The sequence below is a fragment of the Hyla sarda genome, chromosome 6 (assembly GCF_029499605.1).
Source record: "Hyla sarda isolate aHylSar1 chromosome 6, aHylSar1.hap1, whole genome shotgun sequence".
Lineage (NCBI taxonomy): Eukaryota > Metazoa > Chordata > Amphibia > Anura > Hylidae > Hyla > Hyla sarda.
The window spans coordinates 180,519,097-180,536,622 of NC_079194.1; the positions used below are offsets into that span (position 1 = coordinate 180,519,097).

Sequence of the window (17,526 nt, forward strand, 5' to 3'; positions counted from 1 at the left end):
GAGCACAGAGGAGTCCTATCAGACAGGAGAGAGCACAGAGGAGTCCTATCAGACAGGAGAGAGCACAGGGGAGTGTTATCAGACAGGAGAGAGTACAGAGGAGTGCTATCAGACAGGATAGAGCACAGAGGAGTGCTATCAGACAGGAGAGAGCACAGAGGAGTGCTATCAGACAGGAGAGAGCACAGAGGAGTCCTATCAGACAGGAGAGAGCACAGAAGAGTACTAGTCCATCCTCACTTACTGGACTTTGTCCATGCCTGTGCTTCAGCTTGGATAAAGCCATGATTTGTATAAAAAGGAGATAACATTTTCTTATGATGTATATTAGAAAGGTTGATGTTTTGCCAAGATGTACAACATATAAAAAGTTTTTGAATCTCACAGTGCCCATGTAAGTTAAATTGTGTTCTGACCATGTCTTTAAACGTGCCATTCAATTCTATGGCTATCTGCAGAAAAACTATTTTGGTCTGCACTCACGCCATACGCAAATTAGATGTATCCAGTCACCGTGAAGGGGATGTGACTGTTTACAGTCACTATGGCTGAGCCATCCTCACCCCAAGCTATGCCTGATTCCATGTCTTTGCGTCCATGAATGCAGAGACACTCTTTACACTCAAGGATGTTGTCAACCAAGCATGGCTGGGAGTGATGATGGTGGGGCTATCTTTACTGTAAGCAGCCACAGACCCTTCACCGTGACTAGATACATCTCATTTGCTTGTGGCAAAAGCACCAACTTGTTTTCCTGCTGATAGTGGCATCACATGATACATATGAAAACATGGTCCGAATGCAATTTATCAGATGTATAAGGTACTGTGGGCCAGTTTGGGAGGCAATATGCAGATGACAGCTTCCATTTAAAATTGAAATTCATCAGATTAAAAAATCCCACTGTAACGGTAAAAACATTCTTAACTGTGAGTAGATAGGATACATTTGACTTCACAGAGAGCTTTAACTGTATCTTGTCCATTGGTGATCATATCGGTTGTCACTCAGCTTTCCCAGAAGCAGACATAACTAGTTGTGCCACTATTGTATAAAAACTCCCATCCACAAGTACGGAAGGTTTTTATAAATTTACATCTTATTGCACTAATCCCTATATGTTATTGAAATGAGAATCTTTATCACATCAGGTCTGCTTTTACATTTCTCAGATATGTAACCATAAACATTTTGAACCAATGCCATGTAAATCTCATTTATGTTAGAAATAACTATGACTACAGATTACTCAGTGTCACTGTTACTCCGTGTAACCGGCAGCCTGGTATTAGAGGCTCCATTGTATAATGTTATGCCCTTTGATGATCATATTATTCTCTAGGAATCTACCTATTTGCTGTGGGTAATGACCTATGGGCATTATCCTTAGATATCTTCATTCAAGTAGCCTCTTCCTGCTGCTGGTGTGAGAACTTCCTCACAGTTTAACAGATTCATGGCACCGTACCATTAACCATTATGGCATTTATGGATATGTTAAGGCTGGGCCAACTATGGCTCTTATTGCTTTGGCAAATTGCTCTTTATGTTGATTTGCCTGAGGTATATGTTTGCATAGTAAAGTCTCTGTAAGTCATTGCTGGTGAGAACTGCCTTCTGCAAAACGAGTCCTTCTACTTTTGTCCCAACTCCCAAAAGAAGACCTCATAGGATCATACTTTACCATCTTTGAAAAGCACAGCCTACCGGTGTTATATTTGGTTGGCTCCACCATATTCCCAGTCATCTATTAAACATTTCTATTCAATCCCCCTTATTCACACTTCTGATAATGCCAAGTTATACAGCTCTTGCTTCTTTCCACAGCGTCTAGCTACTATAGCCAGATACAAGCTGAGCAATGCCAGCCAGTAACAGCCATATAAGATTGCTCCAGTCACCAAGAATAATAGTTCAGTCTCTGTAAAGGGATCTTGGCTTTGGCAGTATGCTGTATACACAAGACCACCAAGAAGGACACAGAACCAGACTGACACTGGCACCATACCCATGAAGTTCACCACCAACTTCTTCCTGCCAGAGGTTCCCCATCCAGACTTGTTGATAGTGAGCACCGCAAACATTTTAGCAGGTAGCAGGCTGGTCATGTATAAAAGAGAATACAAGGACATAAAGATCATTTCTGCATTACCACGCAGGAAGCAAGCGTAGGTTGCCTTCACGATTCCCACTAGCTGCACGGTCAAAAGAAAAAGCATTATGTTCCAGATACGACCACGGTAAAAGAGTTGCACTACTGTAGCCACAAGAAAAAAAGGAAAAAAGCCGGTGACCACAGACTCATAGGTCATCCAAAGGTGATGCTTGTGGAACCATAGTGCATTATATAGCCATTCCCGAAAATATGACTTACTCCACCGAGTCTGCTGATTTAACCAGCGCAAATACTTAGTGGGGGTCTCAGTCAGGCACTTGGAGCGCGCTGTGTACTTAGTCCTATAACCCATGCTCAACACTCGATTGGTGAGATGTCGGTCGTCTCCAAAGCTGCACTTCTGACCCAAGAAGGTTTGATGGTACCAGTCCTCCAGGAAGTACTGCAGCAGGCTGTTCCGATACATTCCCAGAGGGCCACTTATACACTGTACACAACCAAAGTAGGACTGGCAAGCTCGTTCTACATTAAATGCCATCCAATATCGCACACTGCTCAGGAAGGAGATCCAGGAGTCATATTTGTTCAGGATCTGTAGGCAGAATGACATTTTCAGGCAGTCGAGTTAAATGTGTGATACCAAAAAGCATATTTAAGATTAAATAAAATAACAAGGTTGAAATATATGTAGGGTACCAGAGGGACATACTATAGCAAATCATCTACCACTCCTATAAAACACTCACTGGCCACTTTATTAAGTACACCTCTTTAGTACTGGGTTGGACCCCCAACTTCAGAACTGCATTTATTCTTCTTGGCATACTATGGTTCTGGTCAATATGGGCATGATGTCATCAAGCAGTTACTGCAGATTTGTTGGCTGTACATCCATGATTCAAATCTCCTGGTCCACCACATCCCAAAGGTGCTCTATTGGATTGAAATCTGGTGACTGTGGAGGCCATTGAGTGAACTCATGTGTCATGTTCATGAAATCAGTTTAAGTGATGATGAAAGTATTAGAAAATGAGTACACTCGTCATAAAGGGATGGACATAGTCAGCAAGACTACTGAGGTAGGATGATATATTTAAAAAAATGCTCAATTGGTACTAAGGAGCCCAAAAAGTGACAAGAAAATGTCTCCCTCATCATAACACCAGCAGCGGCCTGAACCGTTGATAAAAGGCAGGATGGAGCCATGCTTTTATCTTGTTAACACCAAATTCTTATACACTCTATATAACCCTGCTATCTGAATGTCGTAGCTGGAATTAAGACTCATCAGAGTAGGCCACGTTCTTCCATTGTGCAATTTTGGTGAGCCTGTGTGAATTGTAAGCTCACTTGGGGGTATTTAGGAAGCATTTTATCGTGGTTTTCTTGGCTAAATATGTTTGCAATATTTTGGCACAATGGATTTTTTGCGACTTTTCCTGCAACTTTTCCTTTACATGTGTTTTGGATTGTTGCTGTATTAGATGTGTTTTTGGTTGATATTTTGCAGTGGTCAGGGATTTATGAAAATGGGACTTTTTAAAAAAGTTGCATACTTTGGCATAACCCACCAACACGGGTGCTAATCATCACCAAATAAGAGAGCTTACAAATTGTATACAGCGTTATTAAAAGTTGCATAATTGTCGCACTGATTAAAAAGTCACACAAAAAAGGTCACAGAAAAACACCATACATACTGATGTAAGAAATGTGATCAGCACCAGATTTATCACACGCCCTGCACCATGTAATAAATTTGGTGCAGGTACACAGTTTCCACCACATGAATTAATGGAGTAAAAGATGTTCACCTACTCCAATTTTCATGAATACCCCCTACTGTCCTGTTCTTGGCTGACAGGAGTGGAACCTGGTGTGGTTTTCTGCTGCTGTAGCCCATCTGCTTCAAGGTTTGGCATGTTGTGCATTGAGAGATGGTATTATGCATACCATGTTTGTAATGAGTGGTTATTTGAGTTCCTGTTGCCATTCTCCTCTGACCACAAGGCATTTTCATTCACACAACTGCCACTCATTGGATATTTTCCATTTTTGGACCATTCTCTGTAAACCCTAGAAAAAGTTGTGCATGAAAATCCAAGCAGTTTCTCAAATACTCAGACCAGATATTTAGCACCAACAATCATGCCATATTCACAGTCACTTAAATCCTTTTTCTTCCCCATTCTCATGCTAGGTTTGAACTTCCACAAGTTGTCTTGATCACATCCCAACATGCCTAAATATACTGAGGTGCTCCCATATGATTGGGATATAAGGTATTTGTGTTAACAAGGAATTGCACAGATGTACCTAATAAAGTGGTCAGTGAACGTATATCTGAACTTAAAATCAAATATAGATAAATGACTGCTAGAAGCAGATCGCTTAAACTCACCTGCACATCTCCTCCAACTCCACCCACTTTGGGGTCCTCTTCCAGTATACGCAACATCTCTGCAGTGCATGCTGGGTCAAGTACTGTGTCCGAATCACAAACCTACAATGATACAGAAGAACATAAACTGTGTTCAGTTTCCCTACAGCTCCCCCACAGATTACATAACCCATTACACATTTCCCATTCAAATGAATGGTTTGTCCCTGTTTTGCAGGACAGGAGAGTGTCTCCAGAACGTGAGATGCTCTTTGTAGCTGCTCTCCAGTCGCGCCAAGAAATGAGGACTGATTCCTTTCTACTGACTGAATTAATGTCAATGCCTAAACGGTATACTGTATGGAGATTCTTTAAAAGGTTTGGCTATGAAAAGTTGCCAAATGATCCTTGGGTAAGACCGCGCTGTATTTTAACACAGTGTCCAGAACCACACATATAGGCGTCCATGTATTTATGCTTGTCATATCATTGTTCATCTAGAAATGACAACCACTGCCTCTTCAGTATGGCCTGACACGTTACCTAATCCTTGCCACAGTGTCCATATACTATTAGCTTAGAGAGTTTAGTATCTTTGGAAACTAACTGGTTAGCATGGTCCTATCAGCACACCATCATACTGGTACTCAGGGTTCAAGTCCTGCGGGAACTCATGGGAATGGAGTTCCTGCACTTTTTCCACAGCAGGAACGCAGTTCTCATTAGCAGGAGTCCTGCAGGACCAGCCCTTAAAGGGGTACTCCGCCCTAGACACCTTATCCCTTATCCAAAGTATAGGGGATAAGATGTCTGATCGCGGGGGTCCTGCTGCTGGGGATAGGGTTGCCACCTGGCCTGTATTTTACCGACACAGCCGGTATTTTGGCCACCCTGCCGGTATTTTTATATGAACAAAACAAAAATGGTACTGTTAAAAACTACAGATAGGGGTGAAAAAAATTAGCCCTCACACAGGCCCATATAAGGGGGAAAAAAAAGGTTATAGGAGTCAGAATTGGACAAAATTTCCCCCACATATGTGTATCCTGTGATATTACGCATAATTAATTAATTATGCAAATTAGCATGGCCGGTATTTTTTTGCAAGAAAGGTGGTAACCCTAGCTGCGGATCCCCGCAATCTTGGCTGCGGCACCCCAGACATCCAGTACACGGAACAAGCTTCGCTCTGTGCCGGATGACTGGTGATGCGGGGCAGAGGCTCGTGACGTCACAGTAATGCCCCCTCAATACAAGTCTATGGAAGGGGGCGTGATGGCCGTCATGCCCCCTCCAATAGACTTGCATTGAGGGGTCTTGATGTCACAAGCCTCTGGCGCTGCACCCAATGCTCTAAATGAACGCCGGGTGCAGCAGGGAGAACGTGGGGGTCCCCAACGGCGGGACCCCAGGATCAGACATCTTATCTCCTATCCTTCAGATAGGGTATAAGATGTCTAGTACCCCTTTAAGTGGAAATCTTGGGTGAGTTCCCACACTTTTTTCCCCCAGGACTTGACCCCTGCTGGTACTGGTTAAAAAGGTACAACTCTAGAGTCTGCAATACAATTTACTAACTTCCTATTGTATATAGCTTAAAATCAAAGTAGAGAAAATATATGTTCTACCTACACTATACTGTATGACAGTCTATCATGTCTTTCATGTCCTACAGTTTGCAATTTACTTTTTTGTACCAGCAAATGCACGTGTCAGAGAATTAATGCAGGCCTGTGTATAATAGAAATATGTTTTTCCAAACAGGAGACATCTTGTTCATATATCATCATACTGTATTATCTCTTATCTTTCAGTAAAGGGCACGATGTAGTAGAAAGCGCAGGATTTCATGGTCAGTGCGTCTATATTGTGTCTGACAAGAATAACAACAGAGATTTCAATAAAAGACTGAAGGTTTATATACTGACTTTGTGGACTAAACCATGATGATAGTCTAGGGCATATCCTCTACTAGTCCACAGGAATTTGTTTGTAGAGAAACATGGGCGTTCTCTAGGAATATACCTCTTTCTGAGTCCAAGAATGCTGACCTGTCACTAGTCACTGTGAATTCTCATGCAATGTAGATCGAAAATCAGCTTAAAGGGGTACTCCACTACCCCAGTGCTCGGAACATTTTGTTCTGAACGATGGGTGCAGGCTGCGAGGGTCATGATGTCACGGCCACGCCCCTTCTAATGTCACACCATGCCCCCTCAATGCAAGTCTATGAGAGGGGGCGTGGCGGATGCCACGCCCCCTCCCATAGACTTGCATTGAGGGGGCGTGGTGTGATGGCACAAGGGGAAGTGGCTGTGACAGCACGACCCCCCCCCGCATCCGGCACCCAGCGTTCGGAACAAAATGTTCTGAACACTAGGGCAGTGGAGTACCCCTTTAATACATGAGAATGGGGTTGTTTCTACAGCATGTGCATTGTTTTCTGCAATTCCAATTCAGTACAGTTTCTAGCTCTAATTTGTTTGACTGTGGGGTAGGAGATATTTGTATCAGATTACAAAAAAGTCTATGTTTCTCAAGAAAGATCTCTACTCTTACTCATGGGCCTCATTGAAGCTGCAATACCAGAAGCCACCAAGGAACAAAAGGGGTGTTGTTTATTAAAAACAATGTACAGTTATTATTCCTTCACAGAAAAAAAAATCTTACCTGATTTCCACCACTATAGACCTTAGGTGCATGCTACAGAATTAAGTATTTTATGTATGCATTAAAAAGAACTTCATATTTTCTTACCTGCACATAGTCAACACTATCTCCAAGAGCCCGGAATGCAGTGTACATCACTTCTCGCTTTCCTCCCCACTTCTGCATGATACAGGTGTATGGAAACTTCTGGACCATTTCCTGAACTCCCCGCTCACCCTCCTGACCATCTTCTTGTGCAAAGTGATAATTGTTGTCCCAGATATAGCAGCAAGTGCCTTCCGATCCCATCACCTCACGAAAAATGTCCATCATGTACCTATCATCCTCCGAATTTCCGTCAATCACCATGACAACTCGGAGGTGTGGGTAGGAGATCCGCCTGGCCGACTGGAGACATTTCCTTAGGTATTCTGGGTCTTCTTGATAGGCTGCAATGCAGAGGGCTACCCTGGAGGTTCCTGGAAGTCCTTTGCCATCTTTCCGCATTTGTTTGTGCTCCAGGTAAGCGAAAAGGCTCTGAGTGAGGAGATGCAGACCCAAAATAGCTCCATACAGCCCAAAGGAGAGATGATGGCGGTCTGTGTGAATGAATTGGTACCCAGTCACATAAGCCGCAAGGATACCCCCCAACACCAGCACAGCAAATAGGCTTGTGCCTAAGATCCTCAGGGCCGTCTTCAGACGTCCAGGCATCTGGGCCACAAGGATAAAGCAGAGAGGAAATAAAAGTCAGGAACGCACCACAGATAACTCCAGCACCAAGTTAACACATGCCACTCCGCCAGTCTACATGAAGTGTCTGCCAACTCTAGCAGTGAAGTGCACCCTTATGTGTGGTAATTGTTTTAATTATATATTCATTTCACTTCTGACTTTGCATAAGTTCTTACACACTAATAATTCTTTCTGAAACACTTAAGGCGCCCCCTATGTTCTAAAATAGAATTACAGGGGGAATTCAGCAAACAAATCCCTGGCCTCTTAGTTAGAGCTCTCCTACTGGTACGTGAAAAAGCCCATGGCAGAGATGATTCTCTTTTTTATTGAAACCACAATTCTCAGATGACTGATCTGCACAGGACAATTGCAGCCGCTGTGTAACCTAACATTAGCAGTCAGGCAGAGACCTGTCATCTAGCAGCCATGCCTTCAATCTTGTGTTATTATCAGGCGATTTAGGTCAAATTAACTTTAGAAGTGTTCATTTACTGAGGACACTGATTCTAGACTCTATGTACAACTCCTACAGCACCCGGTCAAAAGAACAACTAAAGCAGAGGGTGACAGCTGTGAAACTACAAGAGCCAGCATACTGTGTTGGAACATGATTGAAGTTTCTATAACAACTTCCGGTAATCGAAGGTTGTCAATAAGTAAATATAAGTAAATATTTAAATAAACTCTAAAATGAGACAGTATGCAGTTTGCTCCTTAGCTTCCTCTAGTGGTGACATTTAATTATTTTAAGTGGTATTCCGGGCAAAAACATTTCATAAGATGTGTGATCGCGGGGATCCCGCAGGGCTGCATCTCCAGTTTTGGAAACCTCCGGGTTTCCGGGACCGGAGACATTACGCCACGCCCCCTCCCATAGACATGAATTGAGGGGGCGTTCCGTGATGTCACGAGGGGCGTGGCTTGAAGTCATGTCTCCAGTCCCGGAAGGTTTCCAAAACTGGAGATGCAGCCCCGAGGGTCCCCCTGAGATCAGACATCTTATCCCCTATCCTTTGGATAGGGTTAACCATCAATCGATAACTGTATGGAAAAATCATAACATTTTCTTATTGCATCTATCATGGTTTAATATTTACAGTTTTTTTATTGCATAGGAGACAAAACTTCTTTAAGGGGGATGGAAAGTTACCTATCTGGATGTTATAAGTGCAACGGTCAGTAAGCAGAGAAGTCCTTTACACTCCCTGACCCCATTATTAGAAAAAAGAAAATTAGTTTTTCGGAAGAGTCTGATCCACAGTCTTACTAATCGCCAGGCCTTAGGGAGGTAATGAATATGTGGAGGAAATGAAAGACCTACCTGTAAGGAAACATCCTAAGGAACAGAGAGACTTCAAAAGAATAGTATGACAAGGAGGGGGGCACGGAGAGATCCAAATGACAGCTTACATGTGAGGGAGTATCCAGCCTGTCTTTACCCAGGACTTCTAATCTAAGGATCAGTAACTACAAAGCCCAAAACAGCAGCGATCTTTGTGTGACCTGTGTTTAGGGTGCAACACGTGGGGACATATAAAGGGGATATGCTATTTACATAACTACCTCCGGACTGTATAAGGAAGGAATATTGTGGAGAGCACAGCGCATGCTCATACAGTCATGAGGCGAAGGAGGTACCATATTATGGTTTGGCATATCAGGGCATAATAAAAAAAGGAAATCTAGTCCTTAGAAGGTCTTAAAATTAGGTAAAGCAACCTCAGATGAACAACAACACATGACAAACTAAACATGTCAGTATTTATTTAGCAAAAACTAGGCGAAAATTCAGAAGCAAAGTAAGACAAAATAAAGTGAATCTGTCAGCCCATCTGCACAGTATGAGCTGAGGACATGGGCCGACAGATAATGGGGCAGTAACATGAATGTTACCTTTTATAAAGCTTTGGGCTATGCAGAGGTCATAAAACAAAAAGGTTTTATTTGGGGCTGAAGTGTCAAGGAGATGGAGCTGCTGAAGTGGCACTTAAAGGGGTACTCTGGAGGAAATAAAATGGGAAAAGTTTACAGATTAGTAAATGACATCTATTTAAAAATCTTAAGCCTACCATTAATTTAGCTGCTGTATTCTCCAGGGGAAGTTGTGTAGTTGTTTTCAGTCTGACCACAGTACTCTCTGCTGACACCTTTGTCCGGAGAGATTTGCTGTGTAAATTTGCTTCTGCTTTGAACAGTTCCTGACAAGGACAGAGGTGGCAGCAGAGAGCACTGTTGGTGGACTAGAAAGAACTGCATGACTTTCTCTGGAGCATACAGCAGCTAAAGCACTGGAGGATTAAGATATTTAAAAAGGAGTAATTTACAAATCTGTATAACTGTCAAGCATCAGTTGATTTGAAAACATTTTTTTTCCAGAGTACCCCTTTAAAGGGGATAGGGATAAGATGTTAGATCGCGGGAATCCCGCCACTGGGAACCCCCGCGATCTCCAGGCCAACAGAAGCAGCGTCCGGAACATGGGAGCGTGGAGCTCCCGAGTTCGTGAAGTCACACCGCGCCCCCTCCATTCATGTCTATGGGAGGGGGCGTGGCAGCTAGTACATAGCTGTCACACCTCCTCCATTAGACCTGAATGGAGGGGACGCGGTGGTAGTTGCCAGTCATCAGGCATGGAGTGGAGTTTGCTTCGTGCACGGATGACAAGGGTGCCACGCCGGCGATCGCGGGGGTCGCCAGCGGTGGGATCCCCTATCCTTTTGATAGAGGATAAGATGTTTTGCGCCGGAGTACCCATTTAAAGGGGTATTCCAGGAAAAACTTTTTTATATATATCATCTGGCTCCAGAAAGTTAAACCGATTTGTAAATTACTTCTATTAAAAAATCTTAATCCTTTCAGTACTTATGAGCTTCTGAAGTTAAGGTTGTTCTTTTCTGTCTACGTACTCTCTGAAGACACCTGTCTTGGGAAACGCCCAGTTTAGAAGAGGTTTGTTATGGGGATTTGCTTCTAAACTGGGTGTTTCCCGAGACAGGTGTCATCAGAGAGGATTTAGACAGAAAAGAACAACCTTAACTTCAGAAGCTCATAAGTACTGAAAGGATTAAGATTTTTTAATAGAAGTAATTCACAAATCTGTTTAACTTTCTTGAGCCAGTTGATATATAAAAAAAAGTTTTTTCCTGGATAACCCCTTTAAGTATGGCTTGTCTGGAAGAGTTGCCAGGAGAAAGTTTAAATAAAAATAAAAGAACATGGCAACATAGCTTAAGCTTAATCACACATTTCTAATCACACACTTCTGAAACAATGGGGGAGATACATCAAGGCTGAGGAAAAGTTGACCAATTGCCCATAACAACCAATTAGATTGCTTCTTATATTTTTCAGAGGCCTTTTTTTTTTTAAATAAAAGAAGTGATCTGATTGGTTACTACGGGAAACTGGTCAACTTTTCCTCTGCACAAGTTCTGATGAATCCCCCAATGTCTTTTGGATAGGCAAGACCAAAATGAAAATACCTGGCCATATTGCACAGCGCCATATTTGGACAAAGCCAAACATATGAATTGAAATGCTATGGCAGATCCTTAAGAGATCTGCGCATCAACAAACCCCAATGAACTGAAGCAACATTGTGAAGAAGAGTGGATCCAAATTTGTCTAGAGTAATATGAGAGACTAATAAAGTCATACAGAAAACCATTACTTAACTGTTAAAAGGGGGTCTACAAACTACTGATTCACTGGGTGTACTGCACGCATTGTGCCCCTTCATCTCTACCCTGCGCAGCCCTAACAAGCAGTATACGGAATTACAATAGAAGTCTTTGTGTGCACAGTAGAGTTGAAGGGGCACAGCTCATGCAGATGTTCTACCACTTCGTTCTATTGATCGCTGGGGGTTTCAGCACCTGGAGCCCACCGATGTCACTATGACATGTCAGAAGTTTGATCAAATGATAGGTACACTTTAAAACTAGAGAATTCACAGAGGGCCTGTTTTCTGTTTTTAATGACTGTATGATATAAAGCAGTGGTCTTCAACCTGCGGACCTCCAGATGTTGCAAAACTACAACTCCCAGCATGCCCGGACAGCCAACGGCTGTCCGGGCATGCTGGGAGTTGGAGTTTTGCAACATCTGGAGGTCCGCAGGTTGAAGACCACTGATATAAAGTGTACTTGTATAAATTCCTTGTAATTGCAATTCTGAACAAATGATTGTGAAATGTATGTATTGTTTTCTCTCTCAATAAATATTTAATATAGACTTATTGATAACCTACCTAAAGAAGGGATTTTGTCATGATGATGAAGGTGCTGGTCTGGAACCCCTGACCATGAGCTGTTATTGCCATGGAAAGCTCTGACTGCCATACAATATTCTCTGCCCTTTTACATGTCATCCATTTAAAAGAATGGCCAACTTTATAATACATGAATGTACAAGGTACAGGACAATGGGGGTCTCAAGTGGGGCCCCCCTCTGCGGGATGTCTATATGCACTGTGGATGTCATTATAGAACCCCTATAATTTCTAATATATATACTTTCTATGTGTTTGTTTTATATACATATATATATATATATATATATATATATGTATAAAAGGACAAAACAAACACATAGAAAGTAAATGCAAACATAAAATAAAGACCTCTTCAAATAATTAGCCCCTTATTAGATATCTGATTCTGGTGACAATGGGGGAGATTTATCAAAACCTGTGTAGAGGAAAAGTGGTGCAGTTGCCCATAACAACCAATCAGATCGCTTCTTTCATTTTTTAAAAAGACCTGTGAAAAATGAAAGAAGCAATCTGATTGGTTGCTATGGATAACTGCACCACTCTTCTTCTACACAGGTTTTGATAAATCTCCCCCAATGTGTTCTTTCCATTAAAAGGGTTGTCTAGGGATTAAATACAATTCTATATAGCTAGGGATGGTATAAATATAAGTCATTCTGCGGTGGGATGGCTCCTGATTTGTCGCAGCTGCTTTTTGTTCCTGTGATGCATCATCCCCATAGAAACTTCACCTCTCAGCCAACTAGTATTATGCAGGGAAAGTGACATATTATGCCGTGAAAGTGACATATATTACCCCAGCACTATCATATGATACACAGATTGAGAATTTACAACGTCGTAAACCAATAGGAATAAGATAAAAAAAAGAGGAATGTGTAATCAGATCACTGTATAAAAAAGGCAACAATGAAATATGTAAAATAATACCATATGCACAATGTCATCATTTAAACACAATAACAGTATGTGGCTTTTTTTTGGGTCCTAAACCTCAGAATGAATTATCCCTTTAAAGTTATGTAAAGACTTTTGCTATGAAGCCCAGAGCCCGGAAATGTTAGTTTACATCCAAAGCCCTATTAAATGTGTTCTATGTGAACTAACGGAAATAATCTTCTTTCTCTACTTTTAATTTCTCTACTTTAAATTTGTAAACTTTTCCAAACTCTACAGATACCCATATCTCTCTGTATTTAGTCTCACCCATTTTAAGTTCACCAGTCTAGTTAAAGTCTACCATAAGTTAATGCTGGGACCTGTAGTCCTACAATATCTGGGGTTGTGTTATATAGGAGGTGTACATTGAATTTGATTCTAGACACTAATATTATGTGCAGTGGAGGGGGTAATAAGTATTGCTTCTGTATAAGGACATCAAGCTAAGGATTCTTTATATGCATACAACTGCAAGAATCCAGCACTGTCCTTAGTGGCTTCTGCCCAATGTATAATGCAGATTAACAGCACAAGGTCTATGTCTGTGAATGGATAAATATTGGCAGTCAGCTATATCCCAGGAGCCATGCAGCAATGAGCCCATTCGTAATCCTCTGTCCCATACATAGCTCCTGATAAACTCACCTTACATTTGCCCCTATGTGGATTATTCCTCAATTGTAGCAATGAGCATCTTCCCTCTCCCAGCAGAAGACAATAAGCCTGGGTGTTCTATGGCTTTCTTCTTCATCCATCCTGGATTGTCTCATCACTACTGGTCCTAGGAATTCTTCTCACCTCTGCCCTACTGCAGCTCCAGCAATCTCTGCACTTCATGCATACACTGCAGCACTCTACATTGCACTCCTCTCTCTCATAGGGATCTGGTCAGTTCCCATATGATTTTTTCTATGCTGCACTCTTTATAGGGATCTATACAATGTTATTCCCCACTTTGCTCATCTTTCTTGCACTCTACACTGCACCCCTCTGTGTTCATCTATGTGGCACTCTACACTGCACCCCTTTGTTCTGGTATCCCCCCCAATCTATGCATACAATACTGTCATCTTTCCTGCACTCAGCACTATATACTGCCCTCTTTTATCCTCACTCCCCTCATCTCTCCTGCACTCACTCCCCCTTCCTTCCATCACCAGGTTGCTTTAACCTTCAGCTTCCCACCCCCACTCCCAGCCCACCACCTACAGAACAGTCACAGACCTCCCTTACACCCCTTATCTTTTGGTTACTTACCCCACCTTATGATCAGACACCTCCTTTTCTCAGTCCCATGTGCAGCACTGGGTCTAGGATCTGTAGTTCTGTGCACACCTCATCTCCATGTGATGCATTTGGTGTAGGAGCATAGTATTGTACACACCTCTCTTGTCCATGTGCTTCTTTGCCTGCAGGATGAAAGTGGATTGTAAGATCCAAGTGTATTTGCAAGCACTTCCTTCAGGCAGCCACTGGATGCTGAAGATCATTACAATCTATGGGCAGATTGTCATTTATTAGGCAAAGGAACAGAATATGTTATATTTAGAGCAGTGGGCTATGGGCAGCTGTCAATAGATGAATTTTGACAGCAGGTGTTGTTTTATTCCAGGCAAGGTCAGGAAGAACAGGATATTTTTGGGCTGTAATAGGGTATGTTAGGGCTTCTATAGGGGGATTTTTACATACATTACCTTTATGTATAAAATCCATACTTTATGAATGAGGCCACATATTCATATACTGCCAACCCCAAGATCAATATTTTGCAACCAAATATTAGTATTATTCTGCTAATTTTAGTTGCATACATTTTTGAAAACTGAAAAAGTTAAGATTTTTATATTTACAGTTAAGTGTATGGGAGCATAGCATGGGTGCATAGACTTTTATCACCACACTGATGCAGTAGCCTCCGTGACCCGCTGTAGTGACCTCCCATATGTCTGTCTTATTGCCTGCTTGGTTGTTCTGCTGCTTCATCTTGCCAGTGTATAAAACCACCGATGGCCGACATGAATAGCATTATCTAGTAATAATGGTGCCTTTCTTGGTGTGGGATAAGTTCAGTCTTTAAGCTGAATCTCCCATGTTGCTGGTCATGTGAGATGTTACTGGTATACAGATTATACCTATCATAATTGATCCAAGAAAGAGATAGGGTCATGGGCACCCAAGGCTCACTGATGTGAGTGATGAGCAAACAATAACTCATCCAATCTCATAAAAGAGCTACTATAGCAATAATTGTTAATGCTGGGATATCCAGTACAGCAGCATACTGTGTAGAGTGCTGTGTAGTCACAGACGGGAAGATGTGATATGTTAAGCTTATCTATGGAAGAGAGGGTACCCGAATGCCCAGTGCTAAAAATGCAGGGTGGCAGAGGCAGTATGGTGCGCTAGGCAGTGTTCTGCTTGAAAACTTTGGGTCCTGGCATCATATGTTTGTCACATACCAGCATGAGAGGCCTGGTAAAAAGATCTCAGCTGCCATTACTACAGTAATCCAGACTATAACATTTGAGGACTACAACCTCTATCCATATCACTGCACCTACATCCAATGCGCTGCACCATTTCTTAAAGACGTATTTCCACCTCAGAAAGTGATGGTATATTGTTAGGATAAGCCATAATTGATTGATGGGGGTCCAAAAGGGGTATTCCTTTTTCAGAAGGTGATGGCATATAGTTAAGATAATTCCTGATTACTGGTATTAAAAGTAACGGTACCATAGCACTGCTTTGAGGTTCTTTTTAAGTGAGCCGGTTATTGTTCAACTGACAGGAATTTTAAGAAGTACTCCAGTGCACTAGAACTTATCCCTTATCTAAAAAATAGGGGATAAGTTTTAGATTGTTGGGGATGGCTGAACGCTGGGACCCCCGCAATTTCCTGCATAGCACTTTGGCAGTCCCCAGGAAGGAAGTGTGTCGACCCCAGCATGAATCGGCAGCTGACATATCCCCTCCATGTATCGCTATTGCAGAGCTGGAGATACCCAATCGCTGTATCTTTGGCCCTGCCATAGAGAAACACGAAGGGTCATGTAGGCTGCTGCTTCATGCTGGGGTCGACACACTTCCTTCCTGGGGACTGCCAGGGTGCCGTGAAGGAAATTGCAGGGGGTCCCAGTGGTTTTACTGCACTGGAGTTCTTCTTTAATGGGCCTCAAAAATAATCCAGTGATCAATAGTGTGGGCCGTCTTCTTGTAAAGGCTTAGCTAATGAACACCAATCAGTTATATCGGTGCTCGCTCGTGTGGTGGCCCAAAACGGGAGGTGTTACCCCGTACCCTTGCTGCCCTGTCAGGCAGCCTCCCTGCAGTGTCCCCTGACCCCCACCCCCACATCTGTTTATTGTAATTGTATATAATCCCTATGTTATATATGTTAGAGTGTTATAGCTTTAAGAATGTTTACCATGTAATTTGTCATGTGATTGTTACCCAGGAGGTATCAGTGACCAGGTGACCTAGCGGTGACCAATGGGACCTCAACAGAGTCTCCCCCATATAAGCCCTGGGTGGAGCCTCTACACGCTCTCTTAGGCTTTGCTGAGGTCTAGTCAAGTCGTGCCTAAGTGTGTGTCCAGAGTCATACGAGGCCTCAAGTCCAGTCTGCAGCCACAAGCTACAAACCTGCAAGTAAGCCACAGTAACAGTCTTGTCAGTTACAAGTCAGTCAAGTGAAAGTCATCTGTCTAGTCAACGTAGCCTGCACTAAATTGTCCACCTCTACTACAAGTCTTTAAGGTATCTGAAGTCACTGGTCACCTCCGTGGGCCCTGGCTGAACTTATAGACTTTTCCACCTGTCTGACCTCAGTAAAGCTACCGTTGTCTGTAACTTGGCGTCGGAGTCATTATTGCCCCCGTGCCTAGCCCAGGATCCAGCGGTATACCTTCGGGTGGTATTGAGGATAATACAACAATCCAATAGTGAAAAAGTCGGAACACAGGTACAGCACCTGGGTGGCTCCCACACGTGTTCATTCAAGGAGCTTTTTAGTCCAAGCATAAGATATAATTCATACGGCAAAAACACGCTATTGAACGAGACTGCTATAGCCAAAGTTTTTATCTTTTTCTTCTCATGTATAAGATGTAATGAGTCATAAACATGCAGATATACAGGTACACTGAGCTGATGATTTTTCTACCCTGAGGAGATGCATTTGATTCGGGCTGAAGGAGGTGAGACCTCGGCTGAGGCAGAAGAGTCCTGATAATGCTGAATCTATGAACTGTTTGCTATTTATCACTGATTGAATATCCACTGTATATCTGCATGTTTATGACTCATTACATCTTATACATGAGAAGAAAAAGAAAAAAACTTTGGATATAGCAGTCTCGTTGAATAGCGTGTTTTTTTGCCATAGGTATTGAGGATAAACCACGCCCTGGCATCATGAATACAAGGGGT

The 17,526-nt window shown here is 42.5% G+C and overlaps 1 protein-coding gene across 2 annotated transcripts in view; it reads right to left on the reverse strand.

The window, feature by feature from the left end:
* Positions 1-289: 289 nt before the first annotated feature.
* Positions 290-17,526, reverse strand: part of HAS3 (hyaluronan synthase 3) — a 46,846-nt gene continuing 29,609 nt past the window's right edge. The window contains exons 2-5 of one of the 2 annotated variants that reach the window (XM_056525947.1): positions 14,353-14,504; positions 7,254-7,859; positions 4,518-4,619; positions 290-2,708 (exon numbers count right to left, since the gene is read on the reverse strand). In XM_056525947.1, coding sequence (XP_056381922.1) covers positions 1,779-2,708; positions 4,518-4,619; positions 7,254-7,859 — 1,638 coding nt within the window. In that variant the 5' untranslated portion in view covers positions 14,353-14,504 and the 3' untranslated portion in view covers positions 290-1,778. Of the gene's footprint in view, positions 2,709-4,517; positions 4,620-7,253; positions 7,860-13,740; positions 14,131-14,352; positions 14,505-17,526 lie in introns of those variants that run through there. The other variant, XM_056525948.1, reaches the window with a different exon arrangement.